The sequence below is a fragment of the Salvelinus fontinalis genome, chromosome 28, assembly GCF_029448725.1.
Source record: "Salvelinus fontinalis isolate EN_2023a chromosome 28, ASM2944872v1, whole genome shotgun sequence".
Classification (NCBI taxonomy): Eukaryota; Metazoa; Chordata; class Actinopteri; order Salmoniformes; family Salmonidae; genus Salvelinus; species Salvelinus fontinalis.
The window spans coordinates 48076685-48103841 of record NC_074692.1 but is presented as its reverse complement, the minus strand read 5'-3'; the positions used below and the strand labels follow the sequence as shown (position 1 = coordinate 48103841).

The 27157-nt window shown below is 45.4% G+C and overlaps 1 protein-coding gene across 4 annotated transcripts in view; it reads right to left on the bottom strand.

The window, feature by feature from the left end:
- The window catches only part of kank1a (KN motif and ankyrin repeat domains 1a), a 383083-nt gene that overhangs the window by 212798 nt on the left and 143128 nt on the right, over positions 1-27157 (bottom strand). For all 4 annotated transcript variants that reach the window (XM_055887878.1, XM_055887877.1, XM_055887880.1 and 1 more), the window contains one exon: positions 2211-2266. In XM_055887878.1, coding sequence (XP_055743853.1) covers positions 2211-2247 — 37 coding nt within the window. In that variant the 5' untranslated portion in view covers positions 2248-2266. The remainder of the gene's footprint in view (positions 1-2210; positions 2267-27157) is intronic.

The following is a 27157-nucleotide window of genomic DNA, read 5'->3' as shown; positions in this document are numbered from 1 at the left end:
ATATAGCTCCACATTGATCTGGTACTGGTACTTCCTGTATATAGCTCCACATTGATCTGGTACTGGTACTTCCTGTATATAGCTCCACATTGATCTGGTACTGGTACTTCCTGTATATAGCTCCATATTGATCTTGTACTTCCTGTATATAGCTCCATATTGATCTGGTACTTCCTGTATATAGCTCCACATTGATCTGGTACTGGTACTCCCTGTATATAGCTCCACATTGATCTGGTACTTCCTGTATATAGCTCCATATTGATCTGGTACTCCCTGTATATAGCTCCACATTGATCTGGTACTCCCTGTATATAGCTCCACATTGATCTGGTACTTCCTGTATATAGCTCCACATTGATCTGGTACTCCCTGTATATAGCTCCACATTGATCTGGTACTCCCTGTATATACAGTTGAATTCGGAAGTTTTTTGTCTAAATGCAAAGTTTTATGTTTGGGGAAAATCCAACACAACACATCACTGAGTGCCTCTTTATTGTCAAGCATGGTGGAGGCTGCACCATGTTATGGGTATGCTTGACATCAGCAAAGACTGGGGAGTTTTCCAGGACAAAAATAAACGGAATGGAGCTAAGCACAGGCAAAATCCTAGAGGAAAATCTGCTTCACTCTGCTTTCCACCAGACACTGGGAGATTAATTCACCTTTCAACAGGACAATGACCTATAACACAAGGCCAAATCTACACTGTTTGTTAGTGGCAAAGTTACAGTTTTGACTTAAATTTACTTTAAAATCCATGGCAAGATTTGAAAATTGCTGTGTAGCCATGACCCCCAAAACCTTGACAGAGCTTGAAGAAATTGTGAAAAGAATAACGGGCAAATATTGTACAATCCAGGTGTGCAGAGCTCTTAGAGCAGGGGTGTCAAACTCATTCCACGGAGGGCCTAGTGTGTGCAGGTTTTTGGTTTTTCCTTTCAATAAAGCCCTAGACAACCAGGTGTGGGGAGTTCCTAACTAATTAGTGATGTTAATTCATCAATCAAGTACAAGGGAGGAGCGAAAACCCGCAGACACTCGGCCCCCCGTGGAATGAGTTTGACACCTGTGTCTTAGAGACTAAGCCAAGAAGACTCAAAGCTGTAATCGCTGCCAAAGGTGCTTCTAACATATTCTAGCTCATTGTTGAGGAAAATCTCCTTCCTAGTGTCACATTTACTCCCTCTCCGGCCTCTAGGTCATCGGGCTGCTGATTATCCCGCACACCTGTCACCATCGTCTCGTGCACCTGCGCCTCACTCACCTGGACTCCATCACCTCCTTGATTATCTATCGGTCCCTCCCCTTGGTTCTTTCCTCAGGTGTTATTGACTCACAACACATCTACATGTTTTCATGTCAGAGCGTTGTTTCATGTATTTATTAAAACACTCCCTGAACTTGCTTCCTGACTCTCAGTGCACTCGTTTGTGGAGTGTACAAATAGGTTACTGGACAACTGAGGAAAATGACCCGTGACTGAGGAAAATGACCCGTGACTGAGGAAAATGACCCCTGACTGAGGACAATGACCCGTGACTGTGGAAAATGACCCGTGACTGTGGAAAATGACCCGTGACTGAGGAAAATGACCCGTGACTGAGGAAAATGACCCGTGACTGAGGAAAATGACCCGTGACTGTGGAAAATGACCCGTGACTGTGGAAAATGACCCGTGACTGTGGAAAATGACCCGTGACTGTGGAAAATGACCCGTGACTGTGGAAAATGACCCGTAACTGTGGAAAATGACCAGTGAATGTGGAAAGTGACCCGTGACTGTGGAAAATGACCCGTGACTGTGGAAAATGACCCGTGACTGTGGAAAATGACCCGTGACTGTGGAAAATGACCCGTGACTGAGGAAAATGACCCGTGACTGAGGAAAATGACCCGTGACTGAGGAAAATGACCCGTGACTGAGGAAAATGACCCGTGACTGAGGAAAATGACCCGTGACTGAGGAAAATGACCCGTGACTGAGGAAAATGACCCGTGACTGTGGAAAATGACTAGTACTTTCAACTCAGGTACTTCCATATCATTAGACTGTAACAAAACCATTTTCATCATAAAGCAATATAAACTGTAAAGCAGCAGAGAGGGTGAAAGGAGAGGGAGAGAGGAGCTACTGACAGAGAGATACTCCCCAAAACATTATACCACCACAGACACAGGCACGCACTCACACACACACGACTGACCAATAATCTCCAAGGTTTCCAAGGTTTCCTGCTCCATGGGTTGTTCGTATACACACCTGTAGAGGAGGGAGGAGAACCTTTAAAATAGGCCTGCTGCCACTCTCACATCCACATACATTTTCTTAAATAAACTCTTGTTCAATTGAAACACTAACACAACCATGTAGGTGGTCAACATCAGAAGACAAACCTGCATAGTGAGTCACCTGACTGGTTAATCTGCGTAGAAGGGCTTAAAAAGGGCCCCAGAAGTTCATTATTATATCAGTTAGCGGGTGAAGTATGGGGGGAAAGCTAACATGGCAGCATTAGGTAACTGCCATTTTACCAGCAAAACAACATATGGCTGACCGAGTCATTTATATCATATCATAAGCGGCCATTTTGAAGTGACTTGGCACTAAAACGTTCATCCGTACGTAGCCATAACAACATCGGTGAACTAGACCACTTTAGCTGATCAGGGACATGTATAAACATTGTCTAAGCAAACAGTTTCAACCCTGCTGCATCATTTAAAAGGTAAATAAAGCAAAGTAATCAACTGTAGCTGAATAAATGTTTGCCAATATTTAAACCTACAGCATGTATCCTCGGTCCAAATGTACTTCCACTTCAAAATAGACTCAAACTAAGAGTCCTGGTTAAATATACCAGCATGGCAGGTCACATTTCAGAGCTAATTATAATATTTCCAAGGTGAAGGAGTTTTCAGTTGCACTATGCTATGTTCTAGAACGAGTCATATAAACTAGATTAGGGGAACATTCGAGGGAATGCTTAACTACCCAGCGAGCACATTTGGTTCGTTGTGGTAAAATATGTTTTTGGTTTAACATAGAGCTCCACAGTGGTGGTGTCATAATACCCATAAAACCTAGCGGTTAAACAGGGAAATGGTTCTATTTGTTTTTCCACCATACATTTTTTTCCATAGGGAGAAAAACTTAAAATAAGGGCTGTGTTTCGTGTAGGCTTACCATGGCATGATGTTTTAATAACCATGTAAATATCTATCGGACAAGGTGACTTGGATTAATATATTTGTCTCTAATTTACTCTCAGATTCGAGAATGCAAATTAGCATCAAAGTAGACATTACGCAAAACTACAAATCCCAGCATGCTCCTGCACATCATCTCTAGCTGACACCTTCGCTAACAGGTATTGTGTCAATTTCAAACTTACACGAGACAGTTCACAGAATAAATATATTTTTTAAACGTAGCCAATTTATTCATCACATTAGATAGTTAATCCAGAAATTCCTACCTTTGCCTCGATCCGACAGTCTCGTCCAGATCATCATGGCATTTGTAGTTCTTTATGATAGCCACATTAGCGTTTCATTTTGGGGGGGGTAAATACAGGCGAAAATATTGATAAAAGTCACCTTGTCCTACAGAGATTTACAAGATTATCAAAACGTCACACCAGGATAAACTTACATGAAACACAGCCCTTATTTTAAGTGTTTCTCAAATTTATGGTGGAAAAACTATTGGAACCATTTCTCTGTTTGACCGCTAGGTTTTATGGGTATTATGACTCATACTGTGGTACTCTATTGGTTGTGGGAATGAAGCCAATGTTTTTTGAAACGTTCTGAGAACTGAAGTGAACATTTGGCCCTGTCTGGGAACGTATATTTCAAGGTTGCAGGGAGGTTCTGAGAACGTTTTAGTCTGGTTCCTTGAAAGTTTCCTGGGAGGTTCTGAGAACGTTTTAGTCTGGTTCCTTGAAAGTTTCCTGGGAGGTTCTGAGAATGTTTTAGTCTGGTTCCTTGAAAGTTTCCTGGGAGGTTCTGAGAACGTTTTAGTCTGGTTCCTTGAAAGTTTCCTGGGAGGTTTCTATTTACGCTGAGATTGAAATGAGAAAGTTATTTGGAGGTTTTTCAATAACTTCCTTAAAACGTCCAATAATGTTTCAATAAGACTGTTAATATGTGGAGTTTAACTCAAAGCACAGATAGGACACATGGAAATTCATTTCCATAGACATTAATCACGCAAACACGTTTCTTTTTTACTGTGACACGGCATCAGTGAGATTCTTTATCCATGGAATTAGTCTCATGCGCCACCAGGATGGAGCTAGCATGCCATGTTTTATTACTCATACAAAGCTGTTCATTACCAAGCCTCCAGACTCCTAACCAAGCCCCCCCCCACCCCTAACCAAGCCCCCCCACCCCTTACCAAGACCCTAGACCCCTCACCAGACCCCTCACCAGGATGGAGCTAGCATGCCATGTTTTTATACTCATACAAAGCTGTTCATTTTAGTCTATTCAATCAGACCCCATTTCAAAGGAAACAAGCGCTCATGAAGTGTGGCCAATTAGAGAAAATAGTGGATAGACAGTTTTGTTGATGCAGAGAACGGAATATATATGTTTTTAGATAACATTCTTAGAATGTTACTAAAGTTAACGTTCTCTGAACTATTTGAGAGCATTCCCAATGTCAAACCAGTTGGAGAACGTTCCTAGAACATTCATAACGTCAAACCAGTTGGAGAACGTTCCTAGAACATTCCCAATGTCAAACCAGTTGGAGAACGTTCCTAGAACATTCCCAATGTCAAACCAGTTGGAGAACGTTCCTAGAACATTCATAACGTCAAACCAGTTGGAGAACGTTCCTAGAACATTCCCAATGTCAAACCAGTTGGAGAACGTTCCTAGAACATTCCCAACGTCAAACCAGTTGGAGAACGTTCCTAGAACATTCCCAACGTCAAACCAGTTGGAGAACGTTCCTAGAACATTACCAAATGTTTTATTAAATGTAACCATGTTTGAACTTTTAGGAAACGTTCTGTTAAAGTAATGAAATACTAAGAAAATAATGTTTCTTTGTCAAGTTCCTTAAATGTGCTGAGAATGTTCCAAAGACAAGCAAGTATCCTGCACCATTCCCATAAAGTTGTGGGAAGGTTGTATGAAGAAAAAGCATAGGACGACCACGCTTTCACCAAGCTGTAATAAACATATTGGTCTCAGAAAGTTGTGCTTGCTGGTTAAGGAGAAGAGGCGGGGTACTCTTTGCCTGGTCCAGTCAGTGTGCCCCCTCTGCAAAATACAGCTGACAGATCTTTTTTTATAAATAATTATGATAAAACGCGGGCTTAAAAATGAAGTTTAGTCATATATTTAACATAAAAACATTATGTGCTAGCTGGTTAACTGCCTTTGCACTCTTGCAAGAGTTAGATATGTACTTACAAAGTTAGATACTACTAACAAACATGACAAATTCAGTCAACCATCAAAAACAATACTTTTATCAAATGTTATGTTTCTAACTGAACACTAAGCTCCTACCTGCAAGTCTCATTCTACCTCTCTCCTCTCCCACAGACAGACAGCATGTAGGTAGCAGCTGTAGCAGTAACACTGTGTACTATAACCTATGCGCCTGGCATCCCCAAACCAGAAAAACAGCCCGGGGGAGGGGGGGGGGTTACAGCTAAGATTAGACAGCTAATACCTTAAATGACAGCTCTCTTCCTATTAGAGGAAACAGCCTTTAGCCCGTGACCCCTGAGCCCTAACCAAGCCTCCCGACCCCTCACCAGGCCCCTAGCCCATCGTCCCGACCCCTCACCAGGCCCCCAGACCCCTCACCAAGCCTCCAGACCCCTCACCAAGCCCCTAACCAAGCCTCCCGACCCCCCACCAGGCCCCTAGCCCATCGTCCCGACCCCTCACCAGGCCCCCAGACCACTAACCAAGCCTCCTGACCCCTCACCAGGCCCCTAGCCCATTGTCCCGACCCCTCACCAGGCCTCAAGACTCCTCACCAAGCCTCCAGACCCCTTACCAAGCCTCCAGACCCCTCACCAAGCCTCCAGACCCCTCACCAAGCCTCCAGACTCCTCACCAAGCCCATAGCCAAGCCTCCAGACCCCTCACCAAGCCTCCAGACCCCTCACCAAGCCTCCAGACTCCTCACCAAGCCTCCAGACTCCTCACCAAGCCTCCAGACTCCTCACCAAGCCTCCAGACTCCTCACCAAGCCTCCAGACTCCTCACCAAGCCTCCAGACTCCTCACCAAGCCTCCAGACTCCTCATCAAGCCTCCAGACTCCTCACCAAGCCTCCAGACTCCTCACCAAGCCTCCAGACTCCTCACCAAGCCTCCAGACTCCTCACCAAGCCTCCAGACTCCTCACCAAGCCTCCAGACTCCTCACCAAGCCTCCAGACTCCTCACCAAGCCTCCAGACTCCTCACCAAGCCTCCAGACTCCTCACCAAGCCTCCAGACTCCTCACCAAGCCTCCAGACTCCTCACCAAGCCTCCAGACTCCTCACCAAGCCTCCAGACTCCTCACCAAGCCTCCAGACTCCTCACCAAGCCTCCAGACTCCTCACCAAGCCTCCAGACTCCTTTACCAAGCCTCCAGACTCCTCACCAAGCCTCCAGACTCCTCACCAAGCCTCCAGACTCCTCACCAAGCCTCCAGACTCCTCACCAAGCCTCCAGACTCCTCACCAAGTCTCCAGACTCCTCACCAAGCCTCCAGACTCCTCACCAAGCCTCCAGACCCCTCACCAAGCCCCTAGCCAAGCCTCCAGACTCCTCACAAAGCCTCCAGACTCCTCACCAAGCCTCCAGACTCCTCACCAAGCCTCCAGACTCCTCACCAAGCCTCCAGACTCCTCACCAAGCCTCCAGACTCCTCACCAAGCCTCCAGACTCCTCACCAAGCCCCTAGCCAAGCCTCCAGACCCCTTATCTAGCCTCCAGACCCCTTACCATGTCTCCAGACCACTTACCATGTCTCCAGACCCCTTACCATGTCTCCAGACCCCTTACCAAGCCTCCAGACCCCTTACCAAGCCTCCAGACCCCTCAACAAGCCTCCAGACCCCTCAACAAGCCTCCAGACTCCTCACCAAGCCCCTCGCCAAGACTCCAGACCCCTCACCAGACCCCTCACCAAGCCCCTAAACAAGCCTTCAGACCACTCACCAAGCTCCAAGCCCAGCGACCTATATTATAGTACATCTAACCAGCTACAGTACGACTGACCAGCTATAGTACCACTGACCAGCTATAGTACCACTGACCAGCTATAGTACCACTGACCAGCTATATTACCACTGACCAGCTATATTACCACTGACCAGCTATATTACCACCAGCTATATTACCACTGACCAGCTATATTACCACTGACCAGCTATATTACCACTGACCAGCTATAGTACCACTGACCAGCTATATTACCACCAGCTATATTACCACTGACCAGCTATAGTACCACTGACCAGCTATAGTACCACTGACCAGCTATATTACCACTGACCAGCTATATTACCACTGACCAGCTATATTACCACTGACCAGCTATATTACCACTGACCAGCTATAGTACCACTGACCAGCTATAGTACCACTGACCAGCTATAGTACCACTGACCAGCTATATTACCACTGACCAGCTATATTACCACTGACCAGCTATATTACCACTGACCAGCTATAGTACCACTGACCAGCTATATTACCACTGACCAGCTATATTACCACTGACCAGCTATATTACCACTGACCAGCTATAGTACCACTGACCAGCTATATTACCACTGACCAACTATAGTACCACTGACCAGCTATATTACCACTGACCAGCTATAGTACCACTGACCAGCTATAGTACCACTGACCAGCTATATTACCACTGACCAGCTATATTACCACTGACCAGCTATATTACCACTGACCAGCTATAGTACCACTGACCAGCTATAGTACCACTGACCAGCTATAGTACCACTGACCAGCTATATTACCACTGACCAGCTATAGTACCACTGACCAGCTATAGTACCACTGACCAGCTATATTACCACTGACCAGCTATATTACCACTGACCAGCTATATTACCACTGACCAGCTATAGTACCACTGACCAGCTATAGTACCACTGACCAGATATAGTACCACTGATTAGCTATATTACCACTGACCAGCTATAGTACCACTGACCAGCTATATTACCACTGACCAGCTATAGTACCACTGACCAGCTATAGTACCACTGACCAGCTATATTACCACTGACCAGCTATATTACCACTGACCAGCTATAGTACCACTGACCAGCTATAGTACCACTGACCAGCTATATTACCACTGACCAGCTATAGTACCACCAGATATATTACCACTGACCAGCTATAGTACCACTGACCAGCTATAGTACCACTGACCAGCTATATTACCATTGACCAGCTATAGTACCACTGACCAGCTATATTACCACTGACCAGCTATATTACCACTGACCAGCTATAGTACCACTGACCAGATATAGTACCACTGACCAGCTATAGTACCACTGACCAGCTATAGTACCACTGACCAGCTATAGTACCACCAGCTATAGTACCACTGACCAGCTATATTACCACTGACCAGCTATAGTACAACTGACCAGCTATATTACCACCAGCTATAGTACCACTGACCAGCTATAGTACCACTGACCAGCTATAGTACCACTGACCAGCTATAGTACCACTGACCAGCTATAGTACCACTGACCAGCTATATTACCACTGACCAGCTATATTACCACTGACCAGCTATATTACCACCAGCTATATTACCACTGACCAGCTATATTACCACTGACCAGCTATATTACCACTGACCAGCTATAGTACCACTGACCAGCTATAGTACCACCAGCTATAGTACCACTGACCAGCTATAGTACCACTGACCAGCTATAGTACCACTGACCAGCTATATTACCACGAGCTATAGTACCACTGACCAGCTATATTACCACTGACCAGCTATATTACCACTGACCAGCTATAGTACCACTGACCAGCTATAGTACCACTGACCAGCTATAGTACCACTGACCAGCTATATTACCACCAGCTATATTAACACTGACCAGCTATAGTACCACTGACCAGCTATATTACCACCAGCTATAGTACCACTGACCAGCTATAGTACCACTGACCAGATATAGTACCACTGACCAGCTATAGTACCACTGACCAGATATAGTACCACTGACCAGCTATAGTACCACTGACCAGCTATATTACCACTGACCAGCTATAGTACCACTGACCAGCTATATTACCACCAGCTATAGTACCACTGACCAGCTATAGTACCACTGACCAGCTATAGTACCACTGACCAGCTATAGTACCACTGACCAGATATAGTACCACTGACCAGCTATAGTACCACTGACCAGCTATAGTACCACTGACCAGCTATAGTACCACTGACCAGCTATATTACCACCAGCTATATTACCACTGACCAGCTATAGTACCACTGACCAGCTATATTACCACCAGCTATAGTACCACTGACCAGCTATAGTACCACTGACCAGATATAGTACCACTGACCAGCTATAGTACCACTGACCAGCTATAGTACCACTGACCAGCTATATTACCACCAGCTATAGTACCACTGACCAGCTATATTACCACTGACCAGCTATAGTACCACTGACCAGCTATAGTACCACTGACCAGCTATATTACCACTGACCAGCTATAGTACCACTGACCAGCTATAGTACCACTGACCAGCTATATTACCACTGACCAGCTATAGTACCACTGACCAGCTATAGTACCACTGACCAGCTATAGTACCACTGACCAGCTATAGTACCACTGACCAGCTATATTACCACTAACCAGCTATAGTACCACTGACCAGCTATAGTACCACTGACCAGCTATAGTACCACTGACCAGCTATAGTACCACTGACCAGCTATAGTACCACTGACCAGCTATAGTACCACTGACCAGCTATAGTACCACTGACCAGCTATAGTACCACTGACCAGCTATATTACCACTGACCAGCTATATTACCACTGACCAGATATAGTACCACCGACCAGCTATATTACCACCGACCAGCTATAGTACCACTGACCAGCTATAGTACCACTGACCAGCTATAGTACCACTGACCAGCTATATTACCACTAACCAGCTATAGTACCACTGACCAGCTATAGTACCACTGACCAGCTATAGTACCATCAGCTATAGTACCACTGACCAGCTATAGTACCACTGACCAGCTATAGTACCACTGACCAGCTATAGTACCACTGACCAGCTATAGTACCACTGACCAGCTATAGTACCACTGACCAGCTATAGTACCACTGACCAGCTATAGTACCATCAGCTATAGTACCACTGACCAGCTATAGTACCACTGACCAGCTATAGTACCACTGACCAGCTATAGTACCACTGACCAGCTATATTACCACTGACCAGCTATATTACCACTGACCAGCTATATTACCACTGACCAGCTATAGTACCACTGACCAGCTATAGTACCACTGACCAGCTATAGTACCACCAGCTATAGTACCACTGACCAGCTATATTACCACTGACCAGCTATAGTACAACTGACCAGCTATATTACCACCAGCTATAGTACCAATGACCAGCTATAGTACCACTGACCAGCTATAGTACCACTGACCAGCTATAGTACCACTGACCAGCTATAGTACCACTGACCAGCTATAGTACCACTGACCAGCTATATTACCACCAGCTATATTACCACTGACCAGCTATAGTACCACTGACCAGCTATATTACCACCAGCTATAGTACCACTGACCAGCTATAGTACCACTGACCAGATATAGTACCACTGACCAGCTATAGTACCACTGACCAGCTATAGTACCACTGACCAGCTATATTACCACCAGCTATAGTACCACTGACCAGCTATATTACCACTGACCAGCTATAGTACCACTGACCAGCTATAGTACCACTGACCAGCTATATTACCACTGACCAGCTATAGTACCACTGACCAGCTATAGTACCACTGACCAGCTATATTACCACTGACCAGCTATAGTACCACTGACCAGCTATAGTACCACTGACCAGCTATAGTACCACTGACCAGCTATAGTACCACTGACCAGCTATATTACCACTAACCAGCTATAGTACCACTGACCAGCTATAGTACCACTGACCAGCTATAGTACCACTGACCAGCTATAGTACCACTGACCAGCTATAGTACCACCAGCTATATTACCACTGACCAGCTATATTACCACTGACCAGCTATATTACCACTGACCAGCTATAGTACCACTGACCAGCTATAGTACCACTGACCAGCTATAGTACCACCAGCTATAGTACCACTGACCAGCTATAGTACCACTGACCAGCTATATTACCACTGACCAGATATAGTACCACTGACCAGCTATAGTACCACTGACCAGCTATAGTACCACTGACCAGCTATAGTACCACTGACCAGCTATAGTACCACTGACCAGCTATATTACCACTGACCAGCTATAGTACCACTGACCAGCTATAGTACCACCAGCTATATTACCACTGACCAGCTATATTACCACTGACCAGCTATAGTACCACTGACCAGCTATAGTACCACCAGCTATAGTACCACTGACCAGCTATAGTACCACTGACCAGCTATAGTACCACTGACCAGCTATATTACCACTGACCAGCTATATTACCACTGACCAGATATAGTACCACCGACCAGCTATATTACCACCGACCAGCTATAGTACCACTGACCAGCTATAGTACCACTGACCAGCTATAGTACCACTGACCAGCTATAGTACCACCGACCAGCTATAGTACCACTGACCAGCTATAGTACCACTGACCAGCTATAGTACCACTGACCAGCTATATTACCACTAACCAGCTATAGTACCACTGACCAGCTATAGTACCACTGACCAGCTATAGTACCATCAGCTATAGTACCACTGACCAGCTATAGTACCACTGACCAGCTATAGTACCACTGACCAGCTATAGTACCACTGACCAGCTATAGTACCACTGACCAGCTATATTACCACTGACCAGCTATAGTACCACTGACCAGCTATAGTACCACTGACCAGCTATAGTACCACCAGCTATAGTACCACTGACCAGCTATATTACCACTGACCAGCTATAGTACAACTGACCAACTATATTACCACCAGCTATAGTACCAATGACCAGCTATAGTACCACTGACCAGCTATAGTACCACTGACCAGCTATAGTACCACTGACCAGCTATAGTACCACTGACCAGCTATATTACCACTGACCAGCTATATTACCACTGACCAGCTATATTACCACCAGCTATATTACCACTGACCAGCTATATTACCACTGACCAGCTATATTACCACTGACCAGCTATAGTACCACTGACCAGCTATAGTACCACCAGCTATAGTACCACTGACCAGCTATAGTACCACTGACCAGCTATAGTACCACTGACCAGCTATATTACCACGAGCTATAGTACCACTGACCAGCTATATTACCACTGACCAGCTATATTACCACTGACCAGCTATAGTACCACTGACCAGCTATAGTACCACTGACCAGCTATAGTACCACTGACCAGCTATATTACCACCAGCTATAGTACCACTGACCAGCTATAGTACCACTGACCAGATATAGTACCACTGACCAGCTATAGTACCACTGACCAGCTATAGTACCACTGACCAGCTATATTACCACCAGCTATAGTACCACTGACCAGCTATATTACCACTGACCAGCTATAGTACCACTGACCAGCTATAGTACCACTGACCAGCTATATTACCACTGACCAGCTATAGTACCACTGACCAGCTATAGTACCACTGACCAGCTATATTACCACTGACCAGCTATAGTACCACTGACCAGCTATAGTACCACTGACCAGCTATAGTACCACTGACCAGCTATAGTACCACTGACCAGCTATATTACCACTGACCAGCTATAGTACCACTGACCAGCTATAGTACCACTGACCAGCTATAGTACCACTGACCAGCTATAGTACCACTGACCAGCTATAGTACCACTGACCAGCTATAGTACCACTGACCAGCTATAGTACCACTGACCAGCTATATTACCACTGACCAGCTATATTACCACCGACCAGCTATAGTACCACCGACCAGCTATTTTACCACCGACCAGCTATAGTACCACTGACCAGCTATAGTACCACTGACCAGCTATAGTACCACTGACCAGCTATATTACCACTAACCAGCTATAGTACCACTGACCAGCTATAGTACCACTGACCAGCTATAGTACCATCAGCTATAGTACCACCAGCTATAGTACCACTGACCAGCTATAGTACCACTGACCAGCTATAGTACCACTGACCAGCTATAGTACCACTGACCAGCTATAGTACCACTGACCAGCTATATTACCACTGACCAGCTATAGTACCACTGACCAGCTATATTACCACCAGCTATAGTACCACTGACCAGCTATATTACCACCAGCTATAGTACCACTGACCAGCTATAGTACCACTGACCAGCTATAGTACCACTGACCAGCTATATTACCACTGACCAGCTATAGTACCACTGACCAGCTATAGTACCACTGACCAGCTATAGTACCACTGACCAGCTATAGTACCACTGACCAGCTATATTACCACTGACCAGCTATAGTACCACTGACCAGCTATAGTACCACTGACCAGCTATAGTACCACTGACCAGCTATAGTACCACTGACCAGCTAAAGTACCACTGACCAGCTATATTACCACTAACCAGCTATAGTACCACTGACCAGCTATAGTACCACTGACCAGCTATATTACCACTGAAGAGCTATATTACCACTGACCAGCTATATTACCACTGACCAGCTATAGTACCACCAGCTATATTACCACTGACCAGCTATATTACCACTGACCAGCTATAGTACCACTGACCAGCTATAGTACCACTGACCAGCTATATTACCACTGACCAGCTATATTACCACTGACCAGCTATATTACCACTGACCAGCTATAGTACCACTGACCAGCTATAGTACCACTGACCAGCTATAGTACCACTGACCAGCTATAGTACCACTGACCAGCTATATTACCACTGACCAGCTATATTACCACTGACCAGCTATAGTACCACTGACCAGCTATATTACCACTGACCAGCTATATTACCACTGACCAGCTATATTACCACTGACCAGCTATAGTACCACTGACCAGCTATAGTACCACTGACCAGCTATAGTACCACTGACCAGCTATATTACCACTGACCAGCTATAGTACCACTGACCAGCTATATTACCACTGACCAGCTATATTACCACTGACCAGCTATATTACCACTGACCAGCTATATTACCACTGACCAGCTATAGTACCACTGACCAGCTATAGTACCACTGACCAGCTATATTACCACTGACCAGCTATATTACCACTGACCAGCTATATTACCACTGACCAGCTATAGTACCACTGACCAGCTATAGTACCACTGACCAGCTATAGTACCAGTGACCAGCTATATTACCACTGACCAGCTATAGTACCACTGACCAGCTATATTACCACTGACCAGCTATAGTACCACCAGCTATATTACCACTGACCAGCTATAGTACCACTGACCAGCTATAGTACCACTGACCAGCTATAGTACCACTGACCAGCTATATTACCACCAGCTATATTACCACCAGCTATATTACCACTGACCAGCTATAGTACCACTGACCAGCTATAGTACCACTTACCAGCTATAGTACCACTGACCAGCTATATTACCATTGACCAGCTATAGTACCACCAGCTATATTACCACTGACCAGCTATAGTACCACAGACCAGCTATAGTACCACTGACCAGCTATAGTACCACCAGCTATATTACCACCAGCTATAGTACCACTGACCAGCTATAGTACCACTGACCAGCTATATTACCACTGACCAGCTATAGTACCACCAGCTATATTACCACTGACCAGCTATAGTACCACTGACCAGCTATAGTACCACTGACCAGCTATAGTACCACTGACCAGCTATAGTACCACTGACCAGCTATAGTACCACCAGCTATAGTACCACTGACCAGCTATATTACCACTGACCAGCTATAGTACCACTGACCAGCTATATTACCACCAGCTATAGTACCACTGACCAGCTATAGTACCACTGACCAGCTATATTACCACTGACAAGCTATAGTACCACTGACCAGCTATAGTACCACTGACCAGCTATAGTACCACTGACCAGCTATAGTACCACCAGCTATAGTACCACTGACCAGCTATAGTACCACTGACCAGCTATAGTACCACTGACCAGCTATATTACCACCAGCTATAGTACCACTGACCAGCTATATTACCACTGACCAGCTATATTACCACTGACCAGCTATAGTACCACTGACCAGCTATAGTACCACTGACCAGCTATAGTACCACTGACCAGCTATATTACCACCAGCTATAGTACCACTGACCAGCTATAGTACCACTGACCAGATATAGTACCACTGACCAGCTATAGTACCACTGACCAGCTATAGTACCACTGACCAGCTATATTACCACCAGCTATAGTACCACTGACCAGCTATAGTACCACTGACCAGCTATATTACCACCAGCTATATTACCACTGACCAGCTATAGTACCACTGACCAGCTATAGTACCACTGACCAGCTATATTACCACTGACCAGCTATAGTACCACTGACCAGCTATAGTACCACTGACCAGCTATAGTACCACTGACCAGCTATAGTACCACTGACCAGCTATAGTACCACCAGCTATAGTACCACTGACCAGCTATAGTACCACTGACCAGCTATAGTACCACTGACCAGCTATAGTACCACTGACCAGCTATAGTACCACTGACCAGCTATAGTACCACTGACCAGCTATAGTACCACTGACCAGCTATAGTACCACTGACCAGCTATAGTACCACTGACCAGCTATAGTACCACTGACCAGCTATAGTACCACTGACCAGCTATATTACCACTGACCAGCTATAGTACCACTGACCAGCTATAGTACCACTGACCAGCTATAGTACCACTGACCAGCTATATTACCACTGACCAGCTATAGTACCACTGACCAGCTATAGTACCACTGACCAGCTATAGTACCACTGACCAGCTATAGTACCACCAGCTATAGTACCACCAGCTATAGTACCACTGACCAGCTATAGTACCACTGACCAGCTATAGTACCACTGACCAGCTATAGTACCACTGACCAGCTATAGTACCACCAGCTATAGTACCACCAGCTATAGTACCACTGACCAGCTATAGTACCACTGACCAGCTATAGTACCACTGACCAGCTATAGTACCACTGACCAGCTATATTACCACTGACCAGCTATATTACCACTGACCAGCTATAGTACCACTGACCAGCTATATTACCACTGACCAGCTATAGTACCACTGACCAGCTATATTACCACCAGCTATAGTACCACTGACCAGCTATATTACCACCAGCTATATTACCACCAGCTATATTACCACTGACCAGCTATAGTACCACTGACCAGCTATATTACCACTGACCAGCTATAGTACCACTGACCAGCTATATTACCACTGACCAGCTATATTACCACCAGCTATATTACCACTGACCAGCTATAGTACCACTGACCAGCTATATTACCACTGACCAGCTATAGTACCACTGACCAGCTATAGTACCACTGACCAGCTATATTACCACTGACCAGCTATAGTACCACTGACCAGCTATAGTACCACTGACCAGCTATATTACCACTGACCAGCTATAGTACCACTGACCAGCTATAGTACCACTGACCAGCTATATTACCACTGACCAGCTATAGTACCACTGACCAGCTATATTACCACTGACCAGCTATAGTACCACTGACCAGCTATAGTACCACTGACCAGCTATAGTACCACTGACCAGCTATATTACCACTAACCAGCTATAGTACCACTGACCAGCTATAGTACCACTGACCAGCTATAGTACCACTGACCAGCTATAGTACCACTGACCAGCTATAGTACCACCAGCTATAGTACCACCAGCTATAGTACCACCAGCTATAGTACCACTGACCAGCTATAGTACCACTGACCAGCTATAGTACCACTGACCAGCTATAGTACCACTGACCAGCTATATTACCACTGACCAGCTATAGTACCACTGACCAGCTATATTACCACTGACCAGCTATAGTACCACTGACCAGCTATATTACCACCAGCTATAGTACCACTGACCAGCTATATTACCACCAGCTATATTACCACTGACCAGCTATAGTACCACTGACCAGCTATAGTACCACTGACCAGCTATATTACCACTGACCAGCTATAGTACCACTGACCAGCTATAGTACCACTGACCAGCTATATTACCACTGACCAGCTATAGTACCACTGACCAGCTATAGTACCACTGACCAGCTATAGTACCACTGACCAGCTATAGTACCACTGACCAGCTATAGTACCACTGACCAGCTATAGTACCACTGACCAGCTATATTACCACTGACCAGCTATAGTACCACTGACCAGCTATAGTACCACTGACCAGCTATAGTACCACTGACCAGCTATAGTACCACTGACCAGCTATAGTACCACCAGCTATAGTACCACCAGCTATAGTACCACTGACCAGCTATAGTACCACTGACCAGCTATAGTACCACTGACCAGCTATAGTACCACTGACCAGCTATATTACCACTGACCAGCTATAGTACCACTGACCAGCTATATTACCACTGACCAGCTATAGTACCACTGACCAGCTATATTACCACCAGCTATAGTACCACTGACCAGCTATATTACCACCAGCTATATTACCACCAGCTATATTACCACTGACCAGCTATAGTACCACTGACCAGCTATATTACCACTGACCAGCTATAGTACCACTGACCAGCTATAGTACCACTGACCAGCTATAGTACCACTGACCAGCTATATTACCACTGACCAGCTATATTACCACTGACCAGCTATAGTACCACTGACCAGCTATATTACCACCAGCTATAGTACCACTGACCAGCTATATTACCACCAGCTATATTACCACCAGCTATATTACCACTGACCAGCTATAGTACCACTGACCAGCTATATTACCACTGACCAGCTATAGTACCACTGACCAGCTATATTACCACTGACCAGCTATAGTACCACTGACCAGCTATAGTACCACTGACCAGCTATATTACCACTGACCAGCTATAGTACCACTGACCAGCTATAGTACCACTGACCAGCTATATTACCACTGACCAGCTATAGTACCACTGACCAGCTATAGTACCACTGACCAGCTATATTACCACTGACCAGCTATAGTACCACTGACCAGCTATATTACCACTGACCAGCTATAGTACCACTGACCAGCTATAGTACCACTGACCAGCTATAGTACCACTGACCAGCTATAGTACCACTGACCAGCTATATTACCACTAACCAGCTATAGTACCACTGACCAGCTATAGTACCACTGACCAGCTATAGTACCACTGACCAGCTATAGTACCACTGACCAGCTATAGTACCACTGACCAGCTATAGTACCACCAGCTATAGTACCACTGACCAGCTATAGTACCACTGACCAGCTATAGTACCACTGACCAGCTATAGTACCACTGACCAGCTATATTACCACTGACCAGCTATAGTACCACTGACCAGCTATATTACCACTGACCAGCTATAGTACCACTGACCAGCTATATTACCACCAGCTATAGTACCACTGACCAGCTATATTACCACCAGCTATATTACCACCAGCTATATTACCACTGACCAGCTATAGTACCACTGACCAGCTATATTACCACTGACCAGCTATAGTACCACTGACCAGCTATAGTACCACTGACCAGCTATATTACCACTGACCAGCTATAGTACCACCAGCTATAGTACCACTGACCAGCTATATTACCACTGACCAGCTATATTACCACTGACCAGCTATAGTACCAAAGACCCGCTATAGTACAACTGACCAGCTATAGTACCACTGACCAGCTATAGTACCACTGACCAGCTATAGTACCACTGACCAGCTATAGTACCACCAGCTATAGTACCACTGACCAGCTATAGTACCACTGACCAGCTATAGTACCACTGACCAGCTATAGTACCACCAGCTATAGTACCACTGACCAGCTATATTACCACTGACCAGCTATAGTACCACTGACCAGCTATATTACCACCAGCTATAGTACCACTGACCAGCTATATTACCACCAGCTATAGTACCACTGACCAGCTATAGTACCACTGACCAGCTATAGTACCACTGACCAGCTATAGTACCACTGACCAGCTATAGTACCACTGACCAGCTATAGTACCACTGACCAGCTATAGTACCACTGACCAGCTATAGTACCACTGACCAGCTATAGTACCACTGACCAGCTATAGTACCACTGACCAGCTATAGTACCACTGACCAGCTATAGTACCACTGACCAGCTATAGTACCACTGACCAGCTATAGTACCACCAGCTATAGTACCACTGACCAGCTATAGTACCACTGACCAGCTATAGTACCACTGACCAGCTATAGTACCACCGACCAGCTATAGTACCACCAGCTATAGTACCACCAGCTATAGTACCACTGACCAGCTATATTACCACTGACCAGCTATAGTACCACTGACCAGCTATATTACCACCAGCTATAGTACCACTGACCAGCTATATTACCACCAGCTATATTACCACTGACCAGCTATAGTACCACTGACCAGCTATAGTACCACTGACCAGCTATATTACCACTGACCAGCTATATTACCACTGACCAGCTATAGTACCACTGACCAGCTATAGTACCACTGACCAGCTATAGTACCACTGACCAGCTATAGTACCACTGACCAGCTATAGTACCACTGACCAGCTATAGTACCACTGACCAGCTATAGTACCACTGACCAGCTATAGTACCACTGACCAGCTATATTACCACTAACCAGCTATAGTACCACTGACCAGCTATAGTACCACTGACCAGCTATAGTACCACTGACCAGCTATAGTACCACTGACCAGCTATAGTACCAGCAGCTATAGTACCACCAGCTATAGTACCACTGACCAGCTATAGTACCACTTACCAGCTATAGTACCACTGACCAGCTATAGTACCACTGACCAGCTATATTACCACTGACCAGCTATAGTACCACTGACCAGCTATATTACCACTGACCAGCTATAGTACCACTGACCAGCTATATTACCACCAGCTATAGTACCACTGACCAGCTATATTACCACCAGCTATATTACCACCAGCTATATTACCACTGACCAGCTATAGTACCACTGACCAGCTATATTACCACTGACCAGCTATAGTACCACTGACCAGCTATAGTACCACTGACCAGCTATAGTACCACTGACCAGCTATATTACCACTGACCAGCTATAGTACCACTGACCAGCTATAGTACCACTGACCAGCTATATTACCACCAGCTATAGTACCACTGACCAGCTATATTACCACCAGCTATATTACCACCAGCTATATTACCACTGACCAGCTATAGTACCACTGACCAGCTATATTACCACTGACCAGCTATAGTACCACTGACCAGCTATATTACCACTGACCAGCTATAGTACCACTGACCAGCTATATTACCACTGACCAGCTATAGTACCACTGACCAGCTATAGTACCACTGACCAGCTATAGTACCACTGACCAGCTATAGTACCACTGACCAGCTATATTACCACTGACCAGCTATAGTACCACTGACCAGCTATATTACCACTGACCAGCTATAGTACCACTGACCAGCTATAGTACCACTGACCAGCTATAGTACCACTGACCAGCTATATTACCACTGACCAGCTATAGTACCACTGACCAGCTATAGTACCACTGACCAGCTATAGTACCACTGACCAGCTATAGTACCACTGACCAGCTATAGTACCACTGACCAGCTATAGTACCACCAGCTATAGTACCACTGACCAGCTATAGTACCACTGACCAGCTATAGTACCACTGACCAGCTATAGTACCACTGACCAGCTATAGTACCACTGACCAGCTATATTACCACTGACCAGCTATAGTACCACTGACCAGCTATATTACCACTGACCAGCTATAGTACCACTGACCAGCTATATTACCACCAGCTATAGTACCACTGACCAGCTATATTACCACTGACCAGCTATATTACCACTGACCAGCTATATTACCACCAGCTATATTACCACTGACCAGCTATAGTACCACTGACCAGCTATATTACCACTGACCAGCTATAGTACCACTGACCAGCTATAGTACCACTGACCAGCTATAGTACCACTGACCAGCTATATTACCACTGACCAGCTATAGTACCACTGACCAGCTATAGTACCACTGACCAGCTATAGTACCACTGACCAGCTATATTACCACTGACCAGCTATAGTACCACCAGCTATAGTACCACTGACCAGCTATAGTACCACTGACCAGCTATAGTACCACTGACCAGCTATAGTACCACTGACCAGCTATAGTACCACTGACCAGCTATAGTACCACTGACCAGCTATAGTACCACCAGCTATAGTACCACCAGCTATAGTACCACTGACCAGCTATAGTACCACTGACCAGCTATAGTACCACTGACCAGCTATAGTACCACTGACCAGCTATATTACCACTGACCAGCTATAGTACCACTGACCAGCTATATTACCACTGACCAGCTATAGTACCACCAGCTATATTACCACTGACCAGCTATAGTACCACCAGCTATATTACCACTGACCAGCTATATTACCACTGACCAGCTATAGTACCACTGACCAGCTATAGTACCACTGACCAGCTATAGTACCACTGACCAGCTATATTACCACCAGCTATATTACCACTGACCAGCTATAGTACCACTGACCAGCTATATTACCACTGACCAGCTATAGTACCACTGACCAGCTATATTACCACTGACCAGCTATAGTACCACTGACCAGCTATAGTACCACTGACCAGCTATAGTACCACTGACCAGCTATATTACCACTGACCAGCTATAGTACCACTGACCAGCTATAGTACCACTGACCAGCTATAGTACCACTGACCAGCTATAGTACCACTGACCAGCTAAAGTACCACTGACCAGCTAAAGTACCACTGACCAGCTATAGTACCACTGACCAGCTATAGTACCACTGACCAGCTATATTACCACTGACCAGCTATAGTACCACCAGCTATATTACCACTGACCAGCTATATTACCACTGACCAGCTATAGTACCACTGACCAGCTATATTACCACTGACCAGCTATATTACCACTGACCAGCTATAGTACCACTGACCAGCTATAGTACCACTGACCAGCTATAGTACCACCAGCTATAGTACCACTGACCAGCTATATTACCACTGACCAGCTATAGTACCACTGACCAGCTATATTACCACTGACCAGCTATAGTACCACTGACCAGCTATATTACCACTGACCAGCTATATTACCACTGACCAGCTATATTACCACCAGCTATAGTACCACTGACCAGCTATAGTACCACTGACCAGCTATAGTACCACTGACCAGCTATAGTACCACTGACCAGCTATAGTACCACTGACCAGCTATAGTACCACTGACCAGCTATAGTACCACTGACCAGCTATATTACCACTGACCAGCTATAGTACCACTGACCAGCTATAGTACCACTGACCAGCTATAGTACCACCAGCTATATTACCACTGACCAGCTATAGTACCACCAGCTATATTACCACTGACCAGCTATATTACCACCAGCTATAGTACCACTGACCAGCTATAGTACCACTGACCAGCTATAGTACCACTGACCAGCTATAGTACCACTGACCAGCTATAGTACCACTGACCAGCTATAGTACCACTGACCAGCTATAGTACCACTGACCAGCTATAGTACCACTGACCAGCTATAGTACCACTGACCAGCTATAGTACCACTGACCAGCTATAGTACCACTGACCAGCTATAGTACCACTGACCAGCTATAGTACCACTGACCAGCTATATTACCACCAGCTATAGTACCACCGACCAGCTATAGTACCACCGACCAGCTATAGTACCACTGACCAGCTATAGTACCACTGACCAGCTATAGTACCACTGACCAGCTATAGTACCACTGACCAGCTATAGTACCATCAGCTATAGTACCACCAGCTATAGTACCACTGACCAGCTATAGTACCACTGACCAGCTATAGTACCACTGACCAGCTATAGTACCACTGACCAGCTATATTACCACTGACCAGCTATAGTACCACTGACCAGCTATAGTACCACTGACCAGCTATATTACCACCAGCTATAGTACCACTGACCAGCTATAGTACCACTGACCAGCTATAGTACCACTGACCAGCTATAGTACCACTGACCAGCTATATTACCACTGACCAGCTATAGTACCACTGACCAGCTATAGTACCACTGACCAGCTATAGTACCACTGACCAGCTATAGTACCACTGACCAGCTATATTACCACTGACCAGCTATAGTACCACTGACCAGCTATAGTACCACTGACCAGCTATAGTACCACTGACCAGCTATAGTACCACTGACCAGCTATAGTACCACTGACCAGCTATAGTACCACTGACCAGCTATATTACCACTGACCAGCTATAGTACCACTGACCAGCTATAGTACCACTGACCAGCTATATTACCACTGACCAGCTATATTACCACTGACCAGCTATAGTACCACTGACCAGCTATATTACCACTGACCAGCTATAGTACCACCAGCTATATTACCACTGACCAGCTATAGTACCACTGACCAGCTATAGTACCACTGACCAGCTATAGTACCACTGACCAGCTATAGTACCACTGACCAGCTATAGTACCACTGACCAGCTATAGTACCACTGACCAGCTATAGTACCACTGACCAGCTATAGTACCACTGACCAGCTATAGTACCACTGACCAGCTATAGTACCACTGACCAGCTATATTACCACTGACCAGCTATATTACCACCAGCTATAGTACCACTGACCAGCTATAGTACCACTGACCAGCTATAGTACCACCAGCTATAGTACCACTGACCAGCTATATTACCACTGACCAGCTATAGTACCACTGACCAGCTATAGTACCACTGACCAGCTATATTACCACTGACCAGCTATATTACCACTGACCAGCTATAGTACCACCAGCTATATTACCACTGACCAGCTATAGTACCACCAGCTATAGTACCACTGACCAGCTATAGTACCACTGACCAGCTATATTATCACTGACCAGCTATATTACCACTGACCAGCTATATTACCACTGACAAGCTATAGTACCACCAGCTATAGTACCACTGACCAGCTATAGTACCACCAGCTATATTACCACTGACCAGCTATATTACCACTGACCAGCTATATTACCACTGACCAGCTATATTACCACTGACCAGCTATATTACCACCAGCTATAGTACCACTGACCAGCTATAGTACCACTGACCAGCTATAGTACCACTGACCAGCTATAGTACCACCAGCTATATTACCACTGACCAGCTATATTACCACTGACCAGCTATATTACCACTGACCAGCTATATTACCACTGACCAGCTATAGTACCACCAGCTATATTACCACTGACCAGCTATAGTACCACTGACCAGCTATATTACCACTGACCAGCAATAGTACCACTGACCAGCTATATTACCACCAGCTATATTACCACTAACCAGCTATAGTACCACTGACCAGCTATAGTACCACTGACCAGCTATAGTACCACTGACCAGCTATAGTACCACTGACCAGCTATAGTACCACCAGCTATAGTACCACTGACCAGCTATAGTACCACTGACCAGCTATAGTACCACTGACCAGCTATAGTACCACTGACCAGCTATAGTACCACTGACCAGCTATATTACCACTGACCAGCTATAGTACCACTGACCAGCTATATTACCACTGACCAGCTATAGTACCACTGACCAGCTATATTACCACCAGCTATAGTACCACTGACCAGCTATATTACCACCAGCTATATTACCACCAGCTATATTACCACTGACCAGCTATAGTACCACTGACCAGCTATATTACCACTGACCAGCTATAGTACCACTGACCAGCTATAGTACCACTGACCAGCTATATTACCACTGACCAGCTATATTACCACCAGCTATATTACCACCAGCTATAGTACCACTGACCAGCTATATTACCACCAGCTATATTACCACCAGCTATATTACCACTGACCAGCTATAGTACCACTGACCAGCTATAGTACCACTGACCAGCTATAGTACCACTGACCAGCTATAGTACCACTGACCAGCTATAGTACCACTGACCAGCTATAGTACCACTGACCAGCTATATTACCACTGACCAGCTATAGTACCACTGACCAGCTATAGTACCACTGACCAGCTATATTACCACTGACCAGCTATAGTACCACTGACCAGCTATAGTACCACTGACCAGCTATATTACCACTGACCAGCTATAGTACCACTGACCAGCTATATTACCACTGACCAGCTATAGTACCACTGACCAGCTATAGTACCACTGACCAGCTATAGTACCACTGACCAGCTATAGTACCACTGACCAGCTATATTACCACTGACCAGCTATAGTACCACTGACCAGCTATAGTACCACTGACCAGCTATAGTACCACTGACCAGCTATAGTACCACTGACCAGCTATAGTACCACTGACCAGCTATAGTACCACCAGCTATAGTACCACTGACCAGCTATAGTACCACTGACCAGCTATAGTACCACTGACCAGCTATAGTACCACCAGCTATATTACCACTGACCAGCTATAGTACCACTGACCAGCTATAGTACCACCAGCTATATTACCACTGACCAGCTATATTACCACTGACCAGCTATAGTACCACTGACCAGCTATAGTACCACTGACCAGCTATAGTACCACTGACCAGCTATAGTACCACTGACCAGCTATATTACCACTGACCAGCTATAGTACCACTGACCAGCTATATTACCACTGACCAGCTATAGTACCACTGACCAGCTATATTACCACTGACCAGCTATATTACCACTGACCAGCTATATTACCACCAGCTATAGTACCACCAGCTATAGTACCACTGACCAGCTATAGTACCACTGACCAGCTATAGTACCACTGACCAGCTATAGTACCACTGACCAGCTATATTACCACTGACCAGCTATAGTACCACTGACCAGCTATATTACCACTGACCAGCTATAGTACCACTGACCAGCTATAGTACCACTGACCAGCTATAGTACCACTGACCAGCTATAGTACCACTGACCAGCTATAGTACCACTGACCAGCTATAGTACCACTGACCAGCTATAGTACCACTGACCAGCTATATTACCACTGACCAGCTATATTACCACCAGCTATAGTACCACTGACCAGCTATAGTACCACTGACCAGCTATAGTACCACCAGCTATAGTACCACTGACCAGCTATAGTACCACTGACCAGCTATAGTACCACTGACCAGCTATAGTACCACTGACCAGCTATATTACCACTGACCAGCTATATTACCACTGACCAGCTATAGTACCACCAGCTATATTACCACTGACCAGCTATAGTACCACCAGCTATAGTACCACTGACCAGCTATAGTACCACTGACCAGCTATATTACCACTGACCAGCTATATTACCACTGACCAGCTATAGTACCACTGACCAGCTATAGTACCACCAGCTATAGTACCACTGACCAGCTATAGTACCACCAGCTATATTACCACTGACCAGCTATAGTACCACTGACCAGCTATATTACCACTGACCAGCTATA